The sequence below is a fragment of the Cololabis saira genome, chromosome 16 (genome assembly GCF_033807715.1).
Source record: "Cololabis saira isolate AMF1-May2022 chromosome 16, fColSai1.1, whole genome shotgun sequence".
Taxonomy (NCBI): Eukaryota; Metazoa; Chordata; class Actinopteri; order Beloniformes; family Belonidae; genus Cololabis; species Cololabis saira.
This window is the reverse complement of record NC_084602.1, coordinates 39,775,743-39,787,517: the sequence shown is the minus strand read 5'-3', so window position 1 is coordinate 39,787,517 and position 11,775 is coordinate 39,775,743. Positions and strand designations below refer to the sequence as shown.

At 38.7% G+C, this 11,775-nt stretch overlaps 1 protein-coding gene across 1 annotated transcript in view; it reads left to right on the top strand.

Annotated features, from left to right (window-relative positions):
- Window positions 1–3,114: 3,114 nt before the first annotated feature.
- The window catches only part of paplna (papilin a, proteoglycan-like sulfated glycoprotein), a 49,029-nt gene continuing 40,368 nt past the window's right edge, over window positions 3,115–11,775 (top strand). The window contains exons 1-3 of the mRNA XM_061744047.1: window positions 3,115–3,201; window positions 7,215–7,290; window positions 10,471–10,574. Of these exons, the coding sequence (XP_061600031.1) occupies window positions 7,240–7,290; window positions 10,471–10,574 (155 nt within the window). The 5' untranslated portion in view covers window positions 3,115–3,201; window positions 7,215–7,239. The remainder of the gene's footprint in view (window positions 3,202–7,214; window positions 7,291–10,470; window positions 10,575–11,775) is intronic.

The following is an 11,775-nucleotide window of genomic DNA, read 5'->3' as shown; positions in this document are numbered from 1 at the left end:
TCTGTCTGGCATTAATTTGCCGTGGCTACAACCGTGAATATTTACACTTGTGTTTATTAATATGCAGGGTCCTAGTTCAACAAATAAAGTCATTTCATTTCATTTCATTTCACTCCCGTCGCCTTTTTTCTGCCTTTTTCCCGCCTTAATTTTGGTGACGAATGATGTTACGCTCCAACTGAGTATTCTGACGTTTGTGGAAATGGGACGTGTCCTGACTGGAATCTGACTCTGATCAGATGCTTCAAACCCAATACTCACATTTAAATCTAAATAAAAAGTTTGATTAAGACGCAACGGCTCGACGTCACAATGTCTGTAACATATCCGGGAACTAAAAATGTAAATGTACTTTCTAATTTCTATAGCCCTTTCCAGCCACCTCTATGAGCCAAAGTGCTTTACAGAATAAAACATACAGAAATAGAACATACAATCATAAGACAGAGCAAAAAAAAACTAGAATAAAAAAAGAATAAAAAGGGTAAAAATTGTCACCACACTACTTGGTATTAAAAGCCATTGTAAATAAATAGGTTTTAAGTTTTAAACCAGAGGTGGAGGTTTGACCTCAGAACATACGACTGGTGTTTGTTTATACTTCTTTTTATAGTTTTCTTTTTTTTTTCTTCCCAGTTCAGCATCTTTGTTTATCTGTGGAAGCTCAGTTTGTGAGGAGAGTGAAGGGTTTCCTCTTCCTCTTCCTCTTCCTCTTCCTCTTCCTCTTCCTCTTCCTCTTCCTCCTCCATCCACTCAAGTACATTAATGACGTTAAGGCAAAAATAAATAAATAAATAGGAGAAACAAAACAAAGGCAAGAACCAACGTTAAACAACGATGATCTCAGTGACAGGATGAATCTGTGGAACAGTTTAGATACAGAAATGAAAATGTGGAGCACATTATTACAATTCAAAAGCTCCTATAAATACAAAATGATTAATACATATAAAACAAAGGTATAATACACATAGGCATGTAGGACATGTGTATGTGTGTATATGTATGTATGTATGTGTATATATATATATATATATATATATATATTGAACATATATACATACATACATACATGCGTATGTATGTATGTATGTGTGTGTGTGTGTGTGTGTGTGTGTGTGTGTGTGTGTGTGTGTGTGTGTGTGTGTGTGTGTGTGTGTGTGTGTGTGTGTGTGTGTGTGTGTGTGTGTGTGTGTGTGTGTGTGTGTGTGTGTGTGTGTGTGTGTGTGTGTGTGTGTGTGTGTGTGTGTGTGTGTGTGTGTGTGTGTGTGGGTATGTGGGTATGTATGTATATGTGTAGGTATGTGTATGTATGTGCTTATATATATATATACACTGTATGGGATGATATTTAGTAATGACATGTGGAATATGCTGTATGTTTGTGTACAGTTATTTTGTTTATACTCAGGGAAATTCTCATATGGATTTATTTATGTATTTTGTTTCATTCTCTAAATCCTAAATGCACTAGATTATAAAAGCTAACTTTTTTTCTTTTTCTTGTGAAAAGGGTAGGTGTCATAAGCTTAGGCTTCAGTCTACACCTTTTGGTCCTTGATTTTTAGTTAAAATTGTATATATATATATACAAAAAAAAAAGATTATATATATTTTTTTGTATTACACTGACGATTTACACTTGTACTTTGGGTTATTTGTGTTGTGGAAATCAAAAGGACTAATAAACTAAACTAAACTAAACTAAACAAAAGCTTCTCAAATGCGTCTTGTGCCAAAGGAACATTTGAACCTTGAGGGCTCGTTTTTTCAGCTCCAATTCTTTCTCTCCTGTTCTTCCAGGGAGGTCCTGGTTTTAAATATCTATAAGGAACAACACAACGTTTTGTGCACTAGTTTATAAAAGCTAACATTTTTTAAAATTTATTTTCTTGTGAAAAGGCTAGGCGTCATAAGCTTAGGCTTCAGTCTACACCTTTTGGTCCTTGGTTTTTAGTTAAAATTGTATATATATATATATATATATATATATATATATATATATATATATATATATATATATATATATATACACATACATACATACCCAAAAACATTTTTTTGTATAACATTGACGATTTACACCTGTACTTTGGGTTATTTGTGTTGTGGAAATTGAAAGGACCAATAAACTAAATTAAAAAGCTTGAGGTGAAACTTGCTGGACTTAATATGCTGTTTTATTAAAAGAAAATATCCAATTAATCTAAATGGTCATGGAATCTGTTACAGAAATCCTTTTTTAGATATTGTTCAATTTAATCTTTAATATTTGATCTCTGATCACATACTAGATTATTTAAACGTTCATCAAAATAAAATCCTGTGATACATTTAAAAGAAAAAATCTGCTCTTTGTTGGTTGTTGATGGTTTATAGACACATAAAAAGAGTGCTTTTTTTTGTGTTCCATTGAAAAGGGTTTTTTGTTGCGTTATCTACTACTTAGAATATACATTTTATAGGAATCAGCAACTAAATTTGTCACATTGATGTTACCAAGTCACAAAACGAATAACTTTTGTAGAATACATTTTGTGGAGTGGAAAATCCAGCACAAGATGCAACGGGAACTAAAGTGGATGTGAAATTGTAGAGCAGATGTCTGGTTTGTGTCTGTACTTATTTTGTGAACTTTAAAACTGCATTCAACATAATAATATCTTAATGTAAACCACTTGAAAAAAAAAAAAGAAAACCTAAAAAAAACTAAACAAAAGCTCCAGGAATGCGTCTTGTGCCAAAGGAACATTTGAACCTTTAGGGCTCGTTTTCAGCTCCAAATTCTTTCCCTCTTGTTCTTCAAGGGAGGTCCTGGTTTTACATGATCTATAAGGAACAACACAACGTTTTGTAACCCCCCCCTCCACCCCTCCGGGGCAAGAGAGTGCGCACTTACTTATTTCTCCTCTAAAATTACGCACCGGAGCGCGGAGACGCCCATCCCGGCTGCGAGGACGCGCAGCGCGGCGCGCCCCCGGCCCGGGGGGCTGGAGGGGCCGGGCCGACGGGACTTTCTCTGGAACAGGAGGAGGAGGAAAAGGAGGAGGAAGAGGAGGAGGAAGAGGAGGGCTGGAGGGGGCGCAGCCTCCTCATATATCAGCGCGCTGCGTCTCTTTTTCCAGAAATCTCAGCTGCGTCCTGCTCGATCGGCGGGTTGGACAAGAATCCGCCTCCAAAACCTCCAAACCCCTAAACGAGGTGAGGAAAAACCTTCTCCTGTCTTATTCATGTTTACTTTCTCTACTTTTATCTGACTTTTACTAGAAATGACCAGTATCTTTAAATTGTAAAGAATCTAAACCCCCAGTTTTAGTCCACTGGTGGAATGAACTCCTTACACTTGACGATATTTATTACAAGAGTAAAAGGCAGATCCTCAGACTTTTTAAAAATATGGAAATCTCATATAGAATTTGACTTTAAGAATTTCGTAGGTGAATGACAATGATAAGATCTGAGTGCATTGGTTGGTGTTGTTTTGTTGTCTTATTTGTTTTAAGTGCGGTTTTCCCACCGTTTATGTCCGTTTGTTTTGTTGGGTTTTTGGTTTTGTTTCCGTTTTGTTTTGAGGGTTTATGTTTGGATATCATTTTGGTTCTATAACTATAACTATAAAATTATGACATGAAGTGTTTCCTACTTTCTTCTATAAGTCCCCTTCATCATGAAGTCTGGTAGGAAGACTATTTAACTATTTAATTATTATTTCAGAGTCATTGATATGACAGATATGGTAGTACTATCTGGTATTTTCAATTAGTGCAATGAGTAGAGTTTTTGGTTAGAATATTTGGCACGATTATAGCACTAGGAAATATGTCTAGGTGTGTTTGGACTTAGACTGACTTCATTTTTTATTGGAAGTTGAGATGTGGGGGTTTGTGTTCTATGTATGTACAGTATAAGAAATTACCAGTATCTAAAGTAAAAGGCGTTTAAATGGACCCGGCGGCTGCAACATGGACTTTTAAAAAAGAGAGATGAGCCAGAAACAACCTGTTATGATAGATGATAAAATCATTAGGGAATAAATAATGTGCCAGGCGGAGCTGGAAGAGCTTCCATTAGGAACTCTGGATCTGCCAGAATCCTGCAAGACGCGGCTTGTCCTCGCTGACAGACAGCAGAATAACACTTGATTGTGTTTGATAAAAGCATGTCGAGCCCCGAGGCTGCAGGGATGAACCTCAGCTCAGGAACTGCTCTTTAAAATAACCTTAAAAACACAGTAAAGGATTGAAGTCACTCCCAGTCCAAACCTCTTGTGCTGCTTTTCTTATTTCTACGGTTTAAACCCTTAAAATAAGCAATTTAGATACAAAAGTCAGAGATTTGAGCTTTATTTTTATTTGATGTCATAGTTTGGCTGGTCCTGGCTCTGCACGGCTCTGATTTTTTGATTTTTGATTTTTGCATTTATTTGTTATAGAGGGACAATGTGCATTAATGAACATTTTAAAAATATAAATGCACCCAATTGTAACCAAAAGGCTCATTTCCATTGGCAGTCCCCCTGGGGTAGTAAAAAAAGCTGATGAACCTCACCTCTGGACCAGAATCATCAAAATAACCTTAAAAAACAGTAAAGGATTAAAGTCATTCTCAGTCCAAACCTCTGTGCTGCTTTTCTCTCATCTGAATCTTAATTCTGGGGTTTAAACCCTCAAAATAAGCAATTTAGGGACATTAACCCTTCTATATCTGTAATTACATTCAGGCCGCCTTGATTTATTTTGATTTTATGGCTGTAGAATTATCAAATGTGCAAAGAATCAGTGCTCCTGCCCATTCTTTTCCCACGATAACTTCAACTTTCAATATCTGGCAGTTATTCAATATTACTGTCTGTTCTGACAGTGTAATAACTGTTTAAGGAAATAAGTGGAAAATGGACTATATATGTTGTTGTAAAGTCTATCCAGCAACATTGGTGATAAAGTTGCTTTTGTCATCACAGAAATATGAAACTAGCATATTCTAGTTTCAGCCAATCAGAATCCAGCCCCACACTCACACAGATTTCTGGTTGTCGTTACACGTCTATGTTATGTTTGACTTTTACTGGTGTCATGTTTGACTTTACTGGTGAAGTTTGTTTAACAAATGAGATTTTAATCAACTAAGTACACTTACAACGTACGTTGGTCTTTTTTGTTCTGCTGCAAACTTTGCTGCTCTCTATTGTTTAAATTGTGTTTTTGTATTCTGATTGTTGTACGGCGACCTTGAGTGCCATGAAAGAGGCATAACAAATGAAATGTATTATTATTATTATTAAAAGTCGGAGATTTTAGCTTTATTTTTATTTGATGTCATCGTTTGGCCTCCTGAGATATCAGATGTGTTTTATTTGGGTTTGACTTACATTTTCAGGACGAGAGGTGAAAGATATATATATATATATATATATATATATATATATATATATATATATATATATATATATATATATATATATATATATATATATATATATATATATATATATATACATATAGGCCAAAGTTTCATCAACCGTAATCACATGTAGCTAATAACCCAGTCAGGAATTGGTTAATAAGGTGATATAAGCAGAATAAAACACATTAAAAGTTATTATAAGCCAGGATTAAAACTTGACACATTAAAAAAAAAGGGAAAAAATAAGAATTCCAAGCGGAACCTGCTCTGTTTTTCTCTCATCCAAGAGTCCCTGGGCTAAAAAAGGTTGAAGACTCCTGAATTTAACCCTTAAAATAAGCAATTTAGGGACAAAAGTCAGAGATTTGAGCTCTATTTTTATTTGATTTCCTCGTTTGGCCTTCTGGGATATCGGATGTCTCTTGTTTGGGTTTAAGTTCCAGTTTCAGGGCGAGAGGTGAAACACTTCCAGAACAAATCGCCTCTGATTTCCCAGCAGGCTGACGAGGTTGTTGGTTTAGAGTCGGGGTCAGTTTCCGGTCCGTTGTAGTGAAGACGGAGCGGAGCCGTCCAGACTTCCAGACGTCCCCCAGCTGGTCTGGGACCCCCCCGTCGGCTGAGGGGTCGGTTCTGGGGTCGGGACTGGTGGATACGACCGGAGGACTGAGACTAGGGCTGGGCGATATGGACCAAAAGTCATATCTCGATATTTTCTAGCTGAATGGCGATACTCAATATATATATCGATATTTTTTCTGTGCCATAATTGGGGTTTCCCCCAAAGCATTATAGCATAGCATCTCTGTTAGCATCTCTGTTAGCTTCATTTTTTCTGAGGCAAACCCTGAAAAAAACAGTCAGTTTTAATACAAAACCTCGTACCAAATGTCACACAGGTTCCTTTATTAACAGAGGTCTGCACAATATCAACATGTATAAAACAAATGAAATAAAAATAAACTGCCTGCATATATAGAATAAAAATGCTTCTTGAATAAAATTAAACAAATATCCCTTTCCTGCATAACAATTAAAATACACTGTGCAATTAATACAATGTAGACAGTAACAGGCAGACTTTTCCACTGAGGTTGACAGTTGTGCAAATAACAAAACATTTGTGCAAATAACAAATAAAACATTCAAGTCAATTTGTCACAAAATAAGCTATATCAAAATCATAAAAAAATACCATATCGCGTTTGAAAATATATCGATATATATTAAAATCTCGATATATCGCCCAGCCCTAACTGAGACTGAAACAAGCAGCAGAAACCAGTTGGATGAGGGTTCCAGGTCTCTGACCGTCCCCCCTGGACCCCTCCAGAAAGGGGTTTTGGGAGGAGGCCCCGGCTCAGACCCAGGACCGGCAGAGACAACGTCTCTCAGTTGGACGTCTCGGTATTTATTAGAAATATATTGATGAATACTTTGGTACAGATCAATTAATCATGTAATACTTGTGAAAACTAATGACCCCGGACTCCCCCCCCGCGGTGGTCACGGACGACGAGTCAAAGGGGTTTGGCAGCTTCGCCAGGAAACCCTTTATTATTATTATTCTCGGGAAAACAAACAAACCCCCCCAACGTTCCAAAGGAAACTCCTTTAATCTCAGTCCAGCGATGAAGGGATGAGGAAGTGGTGAAAGCGGTGTCGGAGGTGTCGAGGGGGTCAGAATGGTGTTGTTGGGGCTAATTCTGTTGCTCTGCAGAGAAGACCACAGATTATTTATACGGTTCTTATTTATACGGTTCTGTTTCTGGTTCCGGGAACCTCGGACTAAACCTCCACCTCTTTGTGTTTAGTTATTGTCTTGCAGGATCTGGGAAGATGCTCCTCTCTCTGATCGTCCTGCAGCTGCTGCTGGCGCCGGCGCTAACGGTACAGTAAACGTTCCTTACGTCTCCATCTGGGTCTTCATTTGTATTTGTGTTTTATGAACAAAGTATTCATGTATTCATTCATTCATGTAACGTCTCAAGGAATCAGAGCAGACCGAGAAAGAATCAGGGAAACTTTCATCCAGATTCAGACTCCTGTAATCACCTGCTTGTACTCTGATCTGTTTTAATATCCAGTTTAAGTTCAAAGGCTGACGCTAAACATGTTTATTGCTTCTAAAGTGTGAAAATTTGTCACTTTTCCTTTTAAAAGTCGTTTAAAAGTTGCAGTGATTGAAAATATATTAGCCCTCACACGGCTGATAATCAGGTTTGGTGTACCTCAGAGTTCTACGTTGGGTCCTCTAGTAATCAGGTTTGGTGTACCTCAGAGTTCTACGTTGGGTCCTCTAGTAATCAGGTCTGGTGTACCTCAGAGTTCTACGTTGGGTCCTCTAGTAATCAGGTCTGGTGTACCTCAGAGTTCTACGTTGGGTCCTCTAGTAATCAGGTTTGGTGTACCTCAGAGTTCTACATTGGGTCCTCTAGTAATCAGGTCTGGTGTACCTCAGAGGTCTACGTTGGGTCGTCTGATAATCAGGTTTGGTGTACCTCAGAGTTCTACGTTGGGTCCTGTGATAATCAGGTTTGTTGTACCTCAGCGTTCTACATTGGGTCCTCTAGTAATCAGGTTTGGTGTACCTCAGAGGTCTGTGTTGGGTCCTCTGATAATCAGCATATAAGATACTAACTTTTCTGGGTTTTGTCCATATCTAAGACTTCAGATTTACGCTGATGATACCGTCATGTATCTACAAGTAAACATGTAGGCAAACTGCAGAAAAACAGCTCGAGAGGTTAATTAACTCTCGTTTACGTCTTGACGTCAGTGAAACTTTGTAAATAAAGATCCAAATCCAGATGTTACAGAAGCAGCGACACCTTTTGAACATGATCGGGTATATTTAGGAGTAGCAATAGATTTGCAACTTAATTTTTTAGAAATAACTTTAAAATAGTGGAATTCAGGCTTTTTAAATTTTAAATACATGAGAAAAGGTTTAAAAACTGAGGCCTCAAAGATGCACCGCTGGGAAACTGGAACTATAAAAGCTGTAGATGCTAAAACCTGTGCTTCATATAACTTAACAAGGTTAAGGTTAGCCCAACGCTCATAACATGTTTATTGGTTCTAAAGTGTGAAGATTTGTCACTTTTCCTTTTAAAAACCCAACTAACTCTCTTAGTTTAGAGAGTAATGATCATAGAAGTTAGTTTTAGTAATCAGGTCTGGTGTACCTCAAAGGTCTACGTTGGGTCCTCTGATGATCAGCATGTACGATACTGACTTTTCTGAGGTTTGTCCATCTCTAACTTCAGATTTACGCTGATGATACCGTCATATATCTACAGGTCAAACATGGAGGCAAACTGCAGAAAAATCAGCTCGAGAGGTTAATGAACTCTTGTTTCTTGAAGTCAGTGAAACTTTGTAAATAAAGATCCAAATCTAGATGTTACAGAAGCAGTGACACCTTTTGTACATGATTGGGTGTATTTAGGAGATTTGCAACTTACTTTTGAGAAATAAGACAAAAAAAAGTTTAAATAGTAGAAGTCAGGCTTTTAATTTTAAATATATAAGAAAAGGTTTAAAAACTGAGGCCTCAAAGATGCACCGCTGGGAAACCTGAACTATAAAAGCTGTAGATGCTAAAACCTGTGCTTCATATAACTTAACAAGGTTATGGTTAAGGTTAGCCCAACGCTCATGGCCCTCTTTTCTTTTCACATTTCTTTCTGCGCCAAAGGCTGAAAGGTTAGTTTAGTACCCAGACTCCTCTGCTCCAAAGACAAGCTTCAATAATGGATGCAAGGACATTGGTGGGCATTGTCTTGCTGAACGACCTTCCCTGAAGAGGATGTTCTCTGGATTGGAGCTGGTTTTCTGCCTTGGTCCATGCATACAGGGATTTCTTCCAGATTCTTTGGAGCTTCTGTTGATTGATGTGCTGAAGATTCAGAATCTTCACCTTTGTGTGTTGTTTCTTTTTAGGCTTTTCCAGCCTTTTTTCTCCCATCTCCCAACTTGTCTGAAAGGTGTTGCTGCAAGAAACTCAAAATGAGCCAATGTTTTCTTTATAAAGGTGAAATGTCTGCGTTTCAACACTGAGACTGCTTTGTGTTCCACCATCCTCCCACCGAGACACAGATGTTTGCTTTGCCGGAGGAATTATGGTAGACATTACCGCCCATTGTCTCGGGGATTATGAGGCCGTGTGTCGTTGCTGGAGGCTGCAATCATCCAACGTTTGCTAACGGCGATCTACCTGACAGAGGAGGTTGTGCAGCAGGGTGGAGGTGTTTATTATTACTTTATTTAAAAGGATCCCCATTAGCTGACGCCAAAACGCTAGTCTTCCTGAGGTCCAGACAATAAAATAATAATAAATACAAAATCAAACATACAATCTCAATTCATAAAGTAAATAAGAAATAAAGAAAAATATCCTACAAATTATATATACAGTAATTTGATGTATTAACCTCACTCAATCAGATACTGTACGCTATATGATGTTATGACAACAGATACATTCTTAGTCTTCGTTTCAAATCAGCCTCTTTTCATGTCAGGAATTTCACCTGGAAGGGTTTTCCAATATGCAACTGATCTGCAAAGTGCTGTCATCTGCATAGAGTCAGATTTAGGTCAGGGGAACATAATCCACCACTTTTCACCCCTCAAGTGTTTGTACTGTATGAAGGAATATTTGAACAATAAGTTGTAGGCAAGCCAAGGCAAGGCAAGTTTATTTGTATGGCACAGTTGAACACAAGGTAATTCAAAGTGCTTTACATCAACATTAAAAGCGGCAAGACACAATTAAACAGTAAATAACTAATAAAATGATAAGAAAAGAGGTAAAATAGAGATAAAAAGAGGTAAAATAATAAAAAGCACAAGAATTACGTTTCTATACGGTCAAAACGTACAAAGACCGGGTCAAATACAGTATTACAAAAGTAATCTGTGCCGATCCGTGCGGTGAATCAAACCAATTTTATATTATTATAGAGAAATGTAGGAGTCTGAGTTTTAATAATTCTATGGAAATACTTAAGTACATTAGTAGATATCGTATCTGTGGAGGTTCTAACGCTCCGTTTGCTCCTGCAGGTGCCCAGCAGGGACCGATGGGAGGCCTGGGGTCCGTACGGCGAGTGCAGCCGAACCTGCGGCCGCGGCGTCACCACCAGGACGCGGCGCTGCATCTCACACAGGTACGACTGGTGTCCGCTGGACCCGACCCTTGAGCTGGGGCTGCTGGGTAGGATCGGATCGGGGGGGAGGGAACCTACGGTCGTACGGAATGCATGTTATGGAATGCATTACCGGAAGAATTAAAATATAGTAAAAATTTGTCGAATTAAAAAAAAAGGGCGTCAGCAGCACACAGCAGGCAGGTGGAAGCAGCAGCGGGATTACCAAAGGGGGGTGGGGGGACCGCAGGCAGGTGGAAGCAGCAGTGGGATGCCCAGAGGGGGGTGGGGGGACCGCAGGCAGGTGGAAGCAGCAGTGGGATGACCAGAGGGGGGGGGGGCTTTCGTCGTGCCCAAAGTGTTCATGCTTGGTGGTGACCAATATAAAAATGTTTTCAATGTTTTCAAGGAAGAGTATTAGGGCCGGGCAGGAGAAAAATAAAAATAATATTTTAGAGGAGGAAGATTTTTTTTGTCATTTTCCACTTCGAGAAAAAGTCAAAATGGCGAGAAAAAAGTTGAAATGTCGAGATTAATGTTGAAGTACAATTGGTTTCAGATCCACTAGTCCTGGTTCCAGTTCTACTAGTCCTGGTTTCAGCCCTGCTAGTCAAGTGTGAAAAGTAGCTGCTGCAGGATCCTTCATACGGGTTTTAAAGTTTCCAACAGTGATGAGATGCTTCAGATTGAGTGTCTTCTGTAGAGTTCCAGGCAGCAGGTGCAGAGAACTTAAAACAGTGTTTACCTGGTTCGGAATGCACCTTTGGCACGTTTAGCAGATATAAATCATGTAAAGATATGAAAGATACTTATTTTATTCAGTTCATTTTGTTCAATTACTGGATAATAATTTGTTTTCCATGTGTTCATGACATTCAAAAATATGCATCTAATTCAATTCAGGTTCGAGTCAAACAGTTAAAGAATCGTTTCACTCACAAAAAAAGGGGCTAAAAAACTTCACCGTGAAGGCGATTGGGTTGATGAGGTGTCCTTTATTTATTTTTAAGGGAGTTGGCAACCCTAAGGGAGCCACACTTCATAATTTTCGCTTCTGCGAGAGCGTTTTGGTGCTCCAGGCTGTAATTTAGTGACTCTCCCGTCTGATGGAGGACTGACGGGCGGCCGTGAGTCACCAGCCCTCAGCTATACTTACCGATGTGTTGGTAGCTGCTCCCGCTGGAATTACGGATGTGTTGGTAGCTGCTCCAGCTGGAATTCA